Source organism: Mus musculus, chromosome 17 (assembly GCF_000001635.26).
Source record: "Mus musculus strain C57BL/6J chromosome 17, GRCm38.p6 C57BL/6J".
NCBI lineage: Eukaryota > Metazoa > Chordata > Mammalia > Rodentia > Muridae > Mus > Mus musculus.
In genome coordinates this window covers 46,674,550-46,686,883 of record NC_000083.6, presented here as the reverse complement: position 1 = coordinate 46,686,883, position 12,334 = coordinate 46,674,550, and the positions used below count along the sequence as shown (strand labels likewise).

Below are 12,334 nucleotides of genomic sequence, written 5' to 3'. Positions count from 1 at the left end.
GAGCGAGCAAGTGCCTCTCTTGGATCAGTAGGTATAAACCCGCACACCCAGATAGCACGTCGGAGGAGTCAGATGACAAAATCACTCTGCTTTTCTGAGACCTGATGCCATTTCCCAGAGAACCATGTGAGCCTAGCGCACGCCTTCCCTGGCTGCTGCCTCATTCACTGCCTTTCTTAACCTCCTGCTTCTAGCTCCTGGACCTATTCGATAGTGAAGACCCTAGAGAGCGGGATTTTCTCAAGACCATTTTGCATCGCATCTATGGCAAGTTTTTGGGGCTCCGGGCTTATATTCGTAGGCAGATCAACCACATCTTCTACAGGTGAGGCCATGAGCCCAGGCTTGGGAGCACAGCACACCTCTGTGGGTGGAGGTGGGATGGGAACAGGAAGGCAGGGAAGACTAGAGCAGGATCGAGGGGTGGCATCAAGGTGACCGTTTTCCATTAGGTTTATCTATGAGACTGAGCATCACAATGGGATTGCGGAGCTGCTGGAGATCCTGGGCAGCATCATCAATGGCTTTGCCTTGCCCCTTAAGGAAGAACACAAGGTGTTTCTCGTCCGTGTCCTGCTTCCACTTCACAAAGTCAAGTCTCTGAGTGTATACCACCCTCAGGTGAGCCCCTGAGCATCAGAGGAGGGAGGGAGGGAGGGGTTCCTGCATCAGCATAGAAGAGTGGTTGTGGGAAATCCCCTATACCTCCTCTTCTCTTTGGGGATCTCGTCTGTCACTGAGAGCTGAACCTCACTTCTAACCCCAACCTTTTGCAGTTGGCGTACTGTGTGGTGCAGTTCCTGGAGAAGGAGAGCAGTCTCACTGAGCCGGTAATTTCCCTTCTGGGGCTTCAGCCAGCAGTGCTGGCCCATCTCTACCTGTTGGTTTCGTTTCTGTTGTTTGTGGCACTGGCCACGTACAAACCCAGGCCCTTGGACCTTCAGGCAAGGGTTTTATCACTGAGCGTGAACACCTCTCGCTCCACTCGCTGACTTCTGAGTGATTGTAAGTGCATGCTCAGGAGGCCTGAGCAATGTGGCTTTCTCTGAAGGGAAGCAAGACCTGTACCCTCAGGAAACAGGTCCAAGCCAGAGAAGCCATGCAGTGGCTGAGGGTAGGCCAGGGGAAAGGCAACAGAGGGCTTCCCAGAGAACCGAGCAGCTTAGGAACTTTGTCCTCGCGTCGTCTTCACAGGTGATTGTGGGACTTCTCAAGTTTTGGCCTAAGACCCACAGCCCCAAGGAGGTGATGTTTCTGAACGAGCTGGAGGAGATTCTAGATGTCATTGAACCCTCGGAGTTCAGTAAAGTCATGGAGCCGCTCTTCCGCCAGCTTGCCAAATGTGTTTCCAGCCCCCATTTCCAGGTAAGAGCAGACTCACTGGTTCCTAGGTTTGGTAGAGCAGGTGTTGAGAATTGCAGTGAGTGCCCACTCAACTCCACTCTCCTCGCCAGGTGGCGGAGCGCGCCCTCTACTACTGGAACAATGAGTACATCATGAGCCTCATCAGCGACAATGCTGCCCGCATCCTCCCCATCATGTTTCCTGCACTCTATAGGAACTCCAAAAGCCACTGGAACAAGTAGGGCCCTCGGGCTGCGCTGATGGTGGGACCTGGGTATTCCACACTGTGAGGGCATAGAAGAACACGAGGCGTGGACCCCCAGCAAGGAGAACTGGTGCCCACCAAATTCTACTAAGTGTAGGGCCTCAAGGGGTTGACTGGCCAGAAAAGGTGCTAATGAGACATCCTCGAAGTACCAAACGTCTGACCTGTATCATACCACACAGCTCTGGAGACATCCCGGGCTGTCAGGAACTATGTCATATACTTAACAAGCAGAGTCCAACTTATAAAAAAGCTTTCGTGCTGAAAGCAGACTTGGTGTGCTGCTGACAGTCTCTCCATGTGAGGCCACGGAATGTGAGCCAAGGAAGGGTTAGACATGTGGGGCCCGTATATGTAAAGACCATCAGATAGATGCCCTCAATGCAGGAAAGCTAGTCAAGAGTTAGCTGCTTCTGCAGTGTAGAGGTTAGTGATTGGGAAAAGACAGTGGACTGGGAGCCGGCAGGCTGGCTCTGGCCCCGTGACCACCGCCTCTGTCTGGGTGCAGGACAATCCATGGACTCATCTACAATGCCCTGAAGCTCTTCATGGAGATGAACCAGAAGCTGTTTGACGACTGCACACAGCAGTACAAGGCGGAGAAGCAGAAGTGAGTGTCTCTCGGAGAGGACTGTTAGCTTCTACCTCCAGCTCGCTGTCCCCAATCCCAATCCCGATCCCCTGTCCCTCCCTTAGGGGCAGGTTCCGAATGAAGGAGAGAGAGGAGATGTGGCAGAAGATCGAGGAGCTGGCCCGGCTCAATCCCCAGGTGAGGGAGGCTTTGCTGTCCCTGCCCCGAGCTCAGGCGGGAGAGGCTTCCCATGGAGCCGAGTGAGGCACATAGGCCCCAAGAGGCTCGGAAGGGCTTCTCACCGTGTCCATCCCTTGCCCTCCCAGTACCCTATGTTTCGGGCTCCTCCGCCACTGCCCCCTGTGTACTCCATGGAGACAGAGACGCCCACAGCAGAGGACATTCAGCTCCTGAAGAGGACGGTGGAGACAGAGGCCGTGCAGGTGACGGGGCCCTGGGGCTGGGGCAGCACTGCTGGGTCCAGAGAGGAGACGGGCAGCAGAAACGGGAGGGAGGGGAAATGAGCTCTCCTGGGGACTGTGGTCACCGTGCCTGGCCTCTCCCTGTCTGTCCCCAGATGCTGAAGGACATCAAGAAGGACAAAGTGCTGCTCCGGAGGAAGTCAGAGCTGCCACAGGACGTGTACACCATCAAGGCACTAGAGGCGCACAAGCGGGCAGAAGAGTTCCTGACTGCCAGCCAGGAGGCCCTCTGACCCCCTCACCTTCCCTTCCCACAGGATTCCAGCCCACTCAGCCCTGGGATGCAGCCCAGCCCTCCACCCTCTGCTCCTCATCGGCTGACCTGGGGCAGAACGGCACCTCTCTGGCTACTCTAGAGGATGCAGGCACTGGAAGCGGGATGCCCAGAGCGCTCCCTCTTCTCCCCTAAACGTGTTCATGCCTCCCTGTGGCTAGTACAGACAGGCTGAGCACTGAGTGCTCAGTGCTTAGACAACCTGGGGGTGCCTGTCCCCCTGCTCCTAACCCCACAGCTGCCTGAAACTGTTCTGAGAAATACACACAGGAATCACATGTCCCTCTCTACCCCCTTAATCCTCATCTGAAGTTGAGGTGTCTCTCCTCTCCCTGCAGAGTACAACAGGAGACTGTCACCAAAGTCACGTTAAGCTCCGTTGGCCCCTTGAGCGAAGAGCTGGAGGGAACCAATCCCCAGCAGCACAAATAGGCCCCTAGACCCAGCTTTATGCAGGCGGGGGTGGTAGTGTGTTTCTTTGTATCCTATACCTAACCAAGACAACACAGAGGACAAACAAGTTACGGACACTAGATGACTAGTGGGCCCGGTGGGGAGAAAGAACCATCTGCCTTGCCCTCTCTGGCAAGCAGCAGTCCTGGGATCACACATTTGCAAGGGACCACCCTGTGGCTGACTGCTTTCCCTTGTGCTCTTGGTTCCCAGAGCTATAAAGAAGGAGGCAGGAGCAGTGCTCCAAGCATGGCTCCCTGCTGTGCCTGTTTATTTCCTGGTTTCTGCTGACGCTGGGCTGGGCGGGTCCTCACCTGTACCCTCTAGGCGCTCAGAAACAAAAGCCTGGGGAGGGCTGGACCAGGATTCAGGAGCACAGGCGGTGTGGCTTCTGGCTGTGTACACAGGGTGCTTTATTCTCCACAGAGTGATACATGCTAAGGTGGGCTGGGCTTGGGCCGATGTCCCCATATGTACAGAACTGAATAAAGTGGGTCTCTGAGAGGTCTGAGTCGCCTTGGTGTGAAAGGGACATGGGAAGGAGGAGGCTGTTAAGACCAGAGTTGTTAGTCCTGTGCTGGTCCTGACTTGGAATGTAGGGAGGTAAGGCAGCTCGCTCTCTGGTCACTTCCAGGCAGGGGATGCCTGCCGGGCTTGGAGGGCTTTCTGTACCACATCTTCCCACTGAGCGTCCGAGATCTCCCGAGCCCAGGCAGGAACCCCTGGTGCAGGCAGGCTTACTCCAGCCATCGTCCTTTTCACCAGCTCTACATGTTCTGAAAGCACAGCCAGACTGGTTAGGGAATAAAGAACGGGACCAGCAGCCGGGCGTGGTGGCGCACGCCTTTAATCCCAGCACTCGGGAGGCAGAGGCAGGCGGATTTCTGAGTTCGAGGCCAGCCTGGTCTACAAAGTGAGCTCCAGGACAGCCAGGGCTATACAGAGAAACCCTGTCTCGAAAACCCAAAAAAAAAAAAAAAAAAAAAAAAAAGAACGGGACCAGCTCCTCTCTCCCTAGTGCCTCAGTCAGCCCAAGACCCCCAACACATCATCACGCCCTCATTATTGCCAGGTCTGCCCATTCCCAAGTCTAGTGAGACAGCATTTCACTTAGATTCTGAAGTCCACAAAATCTCAGGTAACGAAATTTTTAGGAATAAAGTGATCTTGTTTGGGGGTGAGGGGGAGAATGGGGGGCATTGTATTCGGTTTTTCTCTGTGCAGCCCTGACTCTCCTGGAATTTGCTCTGTAGACCAGGAGACCACCAGCCTGCCTCTGCCTCATGAGCGCTGGGATTAAAGGTGTGCACCACCATGCCCAGTTCTTACTAGTTTTTGGTAATTATTTCTAAATGAAGGAATGAGCTTTGGTTGTTTTTGTACCTGGGTCCATGGGGATAGAGCTGTGGCTGCTCAATGCGGCGGCTCCCTCCTCATCTTCATCCTCACTCTCCAATGGAGGGTCTGGCAGATGAAGCCCCAGGGCCTGCAGAACCAGAGAAGATAATTTGTTAGGCGCCCCTCCCCCTGCCATTATGATAAACAGCTGTTGGTACATTCCATCTCATCTGCTTAGTAACAGCATCCTCCACCATACCTGGATCCGATCTTGGATGTCAGCAGCTCCATCTTCTCCTTCACCCACTGGTGCCAATTCCACCTCTTCTTGTTCAGGGTCTTGATTGAGGGGCTGGTACGAGTAGCCTGCTGGGCCTGCTCCTGTTTCCTCCTGCTCTTCCTCGGGTTCTTCACTGCTCCAATCCCCAGTTCCTTCTGTAGGACCCTGATGTGGCCCTAAGTCCTCAGTCTGATTGGGGAAGATACGCTCAGGGCCCATGGTGTCTCCCCCTAGAACTACTGCTGCCATCCGGGCAGGGGCTGCAGGGACAGAAAGGCGGGATAGGGATGGGATGAAACCAGGTCTCCTTTCACGTTCAGCCACCCACTTCCCTCTCGCATGGAACTTGCATCTTCCTCCCGTCTCTCCTGCCTCCCTGTCTCAAGTTTGGGTTCTCATATTGAGCTGGAGCACACACGTCTTTAACTCGCCCGATTCCTAAATGAACCGACCACCGGAGGGTTTCACCTCTTCCTAAAAGCCTCTTCCCAGAACCTCGCCCCTCTCACCACGCCCCTCCTCTGGAGGTAACTGCTGGTCGCCAGGCTACCCACCATAGCGCGTCCCCGCCCCTCATTCCCTCTATTCCGGGGGAGTGTAGTACCGCCTGGCAAAAACCCCTTCAGGCCCAGGGTCTCCCCTTCAATGGCCCCAGCTACAGAGTCCCCTACCCGCCCCACTGATTCTCGGCGTTGGTATTTCCTCGCGCCTCACCCTCTCAGAGCCCACAGCCGGACCCGCACCTTCACTTCCGGCGGGGCAGGACATGCTGGGGCTCTTAGTCCTCCAGCCCCGCCCCGTGCCCGAGACTGACGCAAGCGAGGACAAGTCCGCCTCTTGCCCCGCCTCCGCCATCCCCTGCCCGGACCACAAAGAACTACATTACCCAGTGACCCTCAGGCGTGCGACGTGAACTGGTGTTCTGCGCATGCGCACAAACCGGCCCCGCCCACCCGCTCCCCATCTTTCGGCCCTGGGGTAATTCGTGGACTACAAGTCCCTGAAGCTGTCGGGCCGGCAATTCTCACTGCACGTGCGCGTCCCGCTGCCCGCCGGAAGGACGAAGTCTGGCAGTGTTTATCTCGTTGGGGACCGAGGAATCGGTTGGCGGGCAACGGGTTCTAGGCTGCTGGCAGCGCGAGGACCCGCGGCCCCACCCCGGCCCGGCCTGGCAGGTAGCCTGGGATGGGTTGGGGGGATGAGGAAAATTGAAGGGACAGGCGACGCCCATTGCCTACGGCTGGGGCCGCGCGGGAGGGGCTGAGAAGGCTGAGCTGGGGGTGGGGAGGGAGCTAGGGGGATGCTGGGAAAGAGGAGTGTTAATGGTCCGCGAAAGGGTTAGGGGAAAATGGCCTGGAGACGGGTGGGAGAGACCTGGTGGCTGGAGGAAGCGCTGAGAGAAGTGGACGAGTGGGTTCCGAAGAGAATCAGGAAGCTGAGCATAATGGCAGGGGGAGGGGGCAGTGTGGCGTCGTGGGGGAGGGGCGGCTGAGAAAGGTGGACTACAACCGGAGACCAGTCTCATTCACAGAGCGGTATGGTTGGCAGGGGATAAGAATGGCTTGCTTCCCTTCGTGAACTTAGACGAGTTAGAGGGCTCTGGTGTGGACCTTGAAGTGGTGGGAGGAGGAACTGCAAGGCTCTCGGGAAATTAAGAAGGGAAGGGGCGCGAGCAGGGAGGGGAAGCCGACCTCAGGGGCTGGGATGTTGAAAATGGCCTATTGGTGGGAAATGCTGGAGACCCAGAGATAACGTATAACCTCCTGCCTCCGAGTTCTCCTTAGGAAGATGGAGTCTTCCTCCGTCTGCCACTGGGATTGTAGTCTTATCTTTGTGCATTTTCGTTTTATCTGGACTTACTTTCAAAGGAGAGTAAAAGATATGAAGGAGGTTGATAGGCTCTCCACCACCACGTTCTTTCCTTTCTTTCTCTATTTTTTGTTTGTTTTTTTTTTTTGAGACAGGTTCTTGTAGCTCTGGCTAATTTGGGACTTACTGTGTAGACCCAGGTGGCTGACCTTAATTACACAGACATCCCCCTGCCTCCATGCCCCAGCACGAGTGCCTTGGACTTGGATTCTTAAGCTTTCAGTCCTCTTTCTCTGATAAGCAAAAATTGAAGAGCCTGAGTAATGAAGGAACAGTTTAACTTTTGGCTGCTGCTGTTTCACATTGAGAGAGATGGCTACTTAAAGTATACAGTGAAAGGTTGTGGGGGCAGTTGATTCATGAAAGCTGCGTCTGTCCCCTTGAAGGGAACCTCCTTTGCTTGAGGTGCACCCACCCCACCCCCGAGGTTTTTCCTCCCTGCCAAGGATTTTTGAACAGGAAGTGAATGATCACCCAAACCCAGCAGATGTCTCCTGGCAAAGGCATCGCTAGTTGCAAAAAGATTTGCCTGAAAGAGCTCTCAGATATACCTGTTATCACTAGGCTGGCCGGCTGTCTTTACAAAGCCGTGGCCCCTCTCATCTTTGGGGCTTTCTCTTGTCCTGCCCAAAGGTATTTTTGCTTTCTTTCCTCTTTCCAATCTACACTCCTACCCCATCTCTCCTCTAGAGACCCAGACAGGGGCAGGGCTGCTGGAAGTGGCGTGTTCGCTAACAATAGTCCGGCTGAGAAAGTTGAGGGCGCTCCTCCCTGCCCCCGACTCTCAGTATACACATACCTTTCTGGTTTAAGTTTCTAGTCCTGGCAGCATACGAGCCACAGCTGTCAAAGGAACTCCTCGTGCCTGTAGACACCCTGGGTGACCCCAGGGACAACGGATCAGCTTGACAAGAACGCTCTGTGAGGGGCTAATCAACCATGGTTACATGGAGTTCCCTGTCCTAGGTAGGGACACTGTTCTCCTCTGAAAGCCTAAAGCTCCTTTTTACTTTAAAGCACCCATGCCAGCTCTCAGTGGACTGTCTGGGGCTGGCTGGGCTATTAATAGCTGTGAGTATTTTGAGATCCCTACCTTTAAGAGATGGAGGGAAATTCTTAGAGAGGTGGCAGTAAACAGAGCCAGAAGCAAGAACACACCCAGTATGGAAAAGGGCTGGGAGGCTGGGGGCTTGGAGCTTGTTCCAAGCCGGGGGCAGGGTGGAGTTGACAGATGCGGGGGGGGGGGGGGGGGGGCAGTCATGATCACCAGATTCTGAGCTGGCAGTCAGGTTAAGGTGGCCCCACCCTTCACTGTGGGAGAACACAGGGCCAGGGCAAGCTCCTTGACCTCTGCGGCTCTCTTGGGGCAGGGCCAGCCACCTGAGCTGTGATCAGTGTCCCTGTAGAGGGGTGGTGTAGGAGGGCCACTGGGGTGGCACTTAGAGGCAAAGACTGGTTCTGGGCAGCCACCGTGAAGCTCATCTGAGGAACCCGTGGCACCGATTTGTGTACAGGTAGCAGAGGCAGCAGGCCGTGCCGGGGGGGCATGTTCCTGTAACCTGTGGCCCAGGGGATGTTACGGTGGACAGTGCATCTGGAGGGCGGGCCACGCAGGGTGAACCATGCTGCAGTGGCTGTCGGGCACCGAGTATATTCCTTCGGGGGTTACTGCTCTGGGGAAGACTACGAAACACTACGGCAGATAGATGTGCACATTTTCAATGCTGGTAAGCCAGTCCCGTATCTTTCTGGAGTCCCTACACCATGGGAGGTAGTGGGCACCTGAATGAAGTGCAGTGGTGGTCTCTGCGGCAAGGGGGTTGGGTAAGAATGGTTGGTTTGGGACAAGGTGGCAGCTTGAAAGGAGGTTCCCAGGGCTGAGGAGAGCTGTATCCACAGTGTCCTTGCGTTGGACAAAGCTGCCCCCAGTGAGGCCTGCCGTCCGAGGGCAGGCTCCTGTCGTTCCCTACATGCGCTATGGGCACTCAACCGTCCTCATTGATGACACCGTCTTCCTTTGGGGTGGGCGCAATGACACTGAAGGGGCCTGCAACGTACTCTACGCCTTTGATGTCAGTGAGTATGGGTCTCAAATGACACCTTGGACCTGGGAAAGGGGGGGTTGGGGAGAGTGCTGGAGAATAGAAGGCCAGAATTGAGGCCGGTGTGTCAGCTGACCTGTGTCGTTCTCTTACCTCTCTCAAAAGATACTCACAAGTGGTCTACACCCCGAGTGTCAGGGGCAGTTCCTGGGGCACGGGACGGACATTCAGCTTGTGTCCTGGGCAAGATCATGTACATTTTTGGGGGATATGAACAGCTGGTAAGTCTGGAAAAAAACTTGTTTTATAACAAAAGGAAGAAAAGAGAGAGAAATTTAGCATGGTGGAACAAGAGACTTTTAAGTGGAAGAATAGGTCACAGAGTAACCATTGACACCATTTAAGTGGCAGGATGAGGGTTTCAGAGTAACCAACCATTGACAGTTTTCTACCTTCCATTGCTCAGGCCGACTGCTTTTCCAACGACATCCACAAGCTGGATACCAGCACCATGACATGGACTCTTGTTTGTACAAAGGTCTGCTCTTTGGTCTGTCAGATCCCCACCCTTGGCTGGAATAGCTCAGCGAGTTTCTCCTGCCCGAGCCCATGCTGACTCCCTTCCCCATCTCTCTGCTCTTGGCTAGGGCAATCCTGCACGTTGGAGGGACTTCCACTCAGCCACAATGCTGGGCAATCACATGTATGTCTTTGGGGGCCGTGCAGACCGCTTTGGGCCATTTCATTCCAACAATGAGATCTACTGTAATCGAATTCGAGTCTTTGATACCAGAACGGAGGCCTGGCTCGACTGTCCTCACACGCCGGTGCTGCCTGAGGGGCGCAGGAGCCATTCAGCCTGTGAGTGTCTGTTATTTTTTGGTGCCTGCCCCTGTGCAACTCCATTCTCTTTTGACATGTCTCTGCCCTTCCAGTTGGCTACAATGGAGAGCTGTACATCTTTGGTGGCTACAATGCAAGGCTGAATCGGCATTTCCATGACCTCTGGAAGTTTAATCCTGGTAAAGACCTTTGGGGGAGGGGGCAGGAACAGTTGAGGTGGGAGAAGAATAACCCTGAGTAAGGGGTGGGCTGGAGTGGTCTAGGTTGTGTAGGTGTCTAGGTTGGCCAGGTAGTGAACCTCTAGGAACCTCTCCTAGGGTCCTTTACCTGGAAGAAGATTGAACCAAAGGGGAAAGGACCGTGTCCCCGCCGCCGCCAGTGTTGCTGTATTGTTGGTGATAAAATTGTCCTCTTTGGCGGTACCAGGTTAGGAGAGGGGGGGGGCAGTGAACTCGGGAAAGGGCCTAACATCAGAGGGTGGCATCGGAGTGAGGGTCTGTGGGTGGTCCCAGCACCTACTTCATTCTCTCTTTCCATCTGTACAGCCCCTCTCCCGAGGAAGGCCTGGGGGATGAATTTGACCTCATAGATCATTCTGACTTACACATCTTGGACTTCAGTAAGTACTTATTTCTGAGGGGCTTCTACTGTCAGGTTCTCTGTCTCTGGGTGGTGAGCAGGATGGGACCTTTCCCTGCTCTGACTGACCTCCAGCTCCTCCAATACAGGCCCTAGTCTGAAGACTCTGTGCAAGCTGGCGGTGATTCAGTATAGCCTGGACCAGTCCTGTCTGCCCCATGACATCAGGTAAGGCAGGTGGCTGCAGAGGAGGGAAGGCTTGGCTAAGGCTCAGTGGCCAGCACAGGTGTGACCTGATTAGCTCTCAACCAATGTCCTGCAGCAGCGGACAGTTCTGTCTGCTGGAGAGGAGATTTTTGTGAGGAACAGGAAGGAGGTAAAGGTGCTGCCATCACGTGACAGCTATCAATCAGCTCTGGAAGAAAACATTCTGGATTGTTCGAGCCACGCTCAGAAGCTCTGCTGCCCTACATAGTTTTGTTTGTTTTCGTGATGTATTTTGACTAAATTTCAGGGTTGACTACAAAGAAGGTTGAAGAGTTTCTGGACTCCCTTAGGTCAGGAATGGAGAGAGGTTCCTATTTCTTGCCCGTATTGAGTTCAAATTGAGCACCAAAAGTCACTCCATGAGACATTGCCTCCTCTTGGTCATTCTAAGACATTCCTGCCTCCTTGAGCCAGGTTTTATTTTTTATTTTTTGGTTTCCCGAGACAGGGTTTCTCTGTATAGACCTGGCTGGCCTCTCCTTCCAAATGCTGGGATTAAAGGCGTGTGCCACCACACCCGGCTAATTCTTGCTTGTTAAGGTCTCTGTGTCCTTTGGTGACAGAGAATCACCAATTCACAGAATGAATCCCAGACTGGCCCCAATTTAACACGGGTGCGAATACCTTAATGCCGAGTACACGGCTTAGAGTCTTGTATAAGGAAGACTTAAGTCTTTGTAAAATGAAAGTGGTGTGGGAAGCATACTTTTAAGTTGGTGGGGTGGATGGGAAAATCTTTAGGTCCCAAAGTTTAGGGAGAACAGGAGGTCTGAATCAGGGCCTTAAAATAAGGGAAATTGGCAACAAGGGATTGACGCTCTGGTAAGGATGAGGGGGAAGTGCTGCCTGGCTGGCTGCAGACTGCAGAGCAGGAGAGGTACCTGGGGTGTTTACTAAAATGGGTACACCTGAGCCAGATGCTTAGGCTCAGAAGTCTGTATAAACATAAACAGGAAATCCCAGAGAACCTGGAGGTGGTTGAGTAGGAGGAGGTGGGAGTTGTAGTGGTAGGTGGGGTCTGGTGATTAACCCCTCTGTGGGAGTTTGGAGGGTGCTGTGTCATAGCTTTGTTGTCATAGAGACCACCTCTTCCGGTCTTCTCTGCCCATTGTTCACCTTTCCAGGTGGGAGCTCAACGCCATGACCACCAACAGCAATATCAGCCGCCCCATTGTCTCCTCCCATGGCTAGGAAGTTTATGCTGCCTCCCCTACTGAGCCCTCTCTTGTCTTCATTGCCCCTGCCCTTCTCACCCGCCTGCCCCTTTGGACCCTGGACTCGGTATACCTCCACGTGGAGTTGATGGACTAGAGGTGTTTTCTGTGCTGTGAATTCAGTGGGGAGTTTTTTGGGGGAGGGCATTTCCCTCCCTCCTTGGGCCGAGGGCCCCTTCCCTTGGTGCTCTGTCCCCATCCACCTCCCTCCACCGCTCCTGGGCCTTTGCTCTGCCCCAGTCTGGCTGGGTAGCCAGGCTGTGTGTGCTGGAAAGGGACAGGAGTGGGAGAAGCCAGCAGTGTTGGAGCCTCAGGAGCCTCCCTCTCCCCATGACCACCCTCTCCCTGCTTGAGCATCGCCCGGGAGCTGAGAGGAGCCTCGGCTGTTGGCATGAAACCCCCTCCCCAACCCGCGGTGGTGGGGACCAACAGACAGCTTCACCCTTCCTTGAGCTGTTGCTGTACCCCTGAAGCTCAGGCAGCTCTGACTTTATAAAACCTAAAACCTCCAAA

At 54.4% G+C, this 12,334-nt stretch overlaps 3 protein-coding genes across 14 annotated transcripts in view; 2 read left to right on the top strand and 1 right to left on the bottom strand.

The window, feature by feature from the left end:
• Nucleotides 1–3,893, top strand: part of Ppp2r5d (protein phosphatase 2, regulatory subunit B', delta) — a 22,036-nt gene extending 18,143 nt beyond the window's left edge. For both annotated transcript variants that reach the window (NM_001357684.1, NM_009358.3), the window contains exons 7-15: nucleotides 195–325; nucleotides 453–621; nucleotides 777–830; nucleotides 1,195–1,365; nucleotides 1,455–1,582; nucleotides 2,118–2,219; nucleotides 2,306–2,378; nucleotides 2,507–2,623; nucleotides 2,758–3,893. In NM_001357684.1, coding sequence (NP_001344613.1) covers nucleotides 195–325; nucleotides 453–621; nucleotides 777–830; nucleotides 1,195–1,365; nucleotides 1,455–1,582; nucleotides 2,118–2,219; nucleotides 2,306–2,378; nucleotides 2,507–2,623; nucleotides 2,758–2,895 — 1,083 coding nt within the window. In that variant the 3' untranslated portion in view covers nucleotides 2,896–3,893. The remainder of the gene's footprint in view (nucleotides 1–194; nucleotides 326–452; nucleotides 622–776; nucleotides 831–1,194; nucleotides 1,366–1,454; nucleotides 1,583–2,117; nucleotides 2,220–2,305; nucleotides 2,379–2,506; nucleotides 2,624–2,757) is intronic.
• Mea1 (male enhanced antigen 1) lies at nucleotides 3,758–8,083 on the bottom strand. 9 transcript variants are annotated; one of them, NR_102392.1, is made up of 4 exons: nucleotides 5,722–5,898; nucleotides 4,987–5,267; nucleotides 4,773–4,875; nucleotides 3,758–4,165 (listed from the first exon to the last, which is right to left on the bottom strand). NR_102392.1 is itself a non-coding variant. In NM_001277310.1 (4 exons), exons 2-4 carry the CDS (start codon nucleotides 5,254–5,256, stop codon nucleotides 4,014–4,016), a joined length of 525 nt encoding a protein of 174 aa, NP_001264239.1. In that variant the 5' UTR covers nucleotides 5,257–5,267; nucleotides 6,382–6,431; the 3' UTR covers nucleotides 3,758–4,013. The 9 variants fall into 9 exon arrangements, 8 of the variants coding, with proteins under 8 accessions (NP_001264239.1, NP_001264240.1, NP_001264238.1 ...); NM_001277310.1 differs by lacking the exon at nucleotides 5,722–5,898 and adding an exon at nucleotides 6,382–6,431; NM_001277311.1 differs by lacking the exon at nucleotides 5,722–5,898 and adding an exon at nucleotides 6,036–6,101.
• Klhdc3 (kelch domain containing 3) lies at nucleotides 5,954–12,334 on the top strand. Of its 3 annotated transcripts, none has more exons than NM_027910.3 (12): nucleotides 5,954–6,182; nucleotides 7,690–7,842; nucleotides 8,391–8,603; nucleotides 8,776–8,952; nucleotides 9,084–9,199; nucleotides 9,385–9,456; nucleotides 9,566–9,779; nucleotides 9,854–9,940; nucleotides 10,079–10,187; nucleotides 10,307–10,380; nucleotides 10,490–10,568; nucleotides 11,732–12,334. In NM_027910.3, exons 3-12 carry the CDS (start codon nucleotides 8,450–8,452, stop codon nucleotides 11,796–11,798), a joined length of 1,149 nt encoding a protein of 382 aa, NP_082186.2. In that variant the 5' UTR covers nucleotides 5,954–6,182; nucleotides 7,690–7,842; nucleotides 8,391–8,449; the 3' UTR covers nucleotides 11,799–12,334. The 3 variants fall into 3 exon arrangements, with proteins under 3 accessions (NP_082186.2, NP_001157201.2, XP_006525006.1); XM_006524943.4 differs by lacking the exon at nucleotides 5,954–6,182 and adding an exon at nucleotides 6,303–6,542; NM_001163729.2 differs by lacking the exon at nucleotides 7,690–7,842.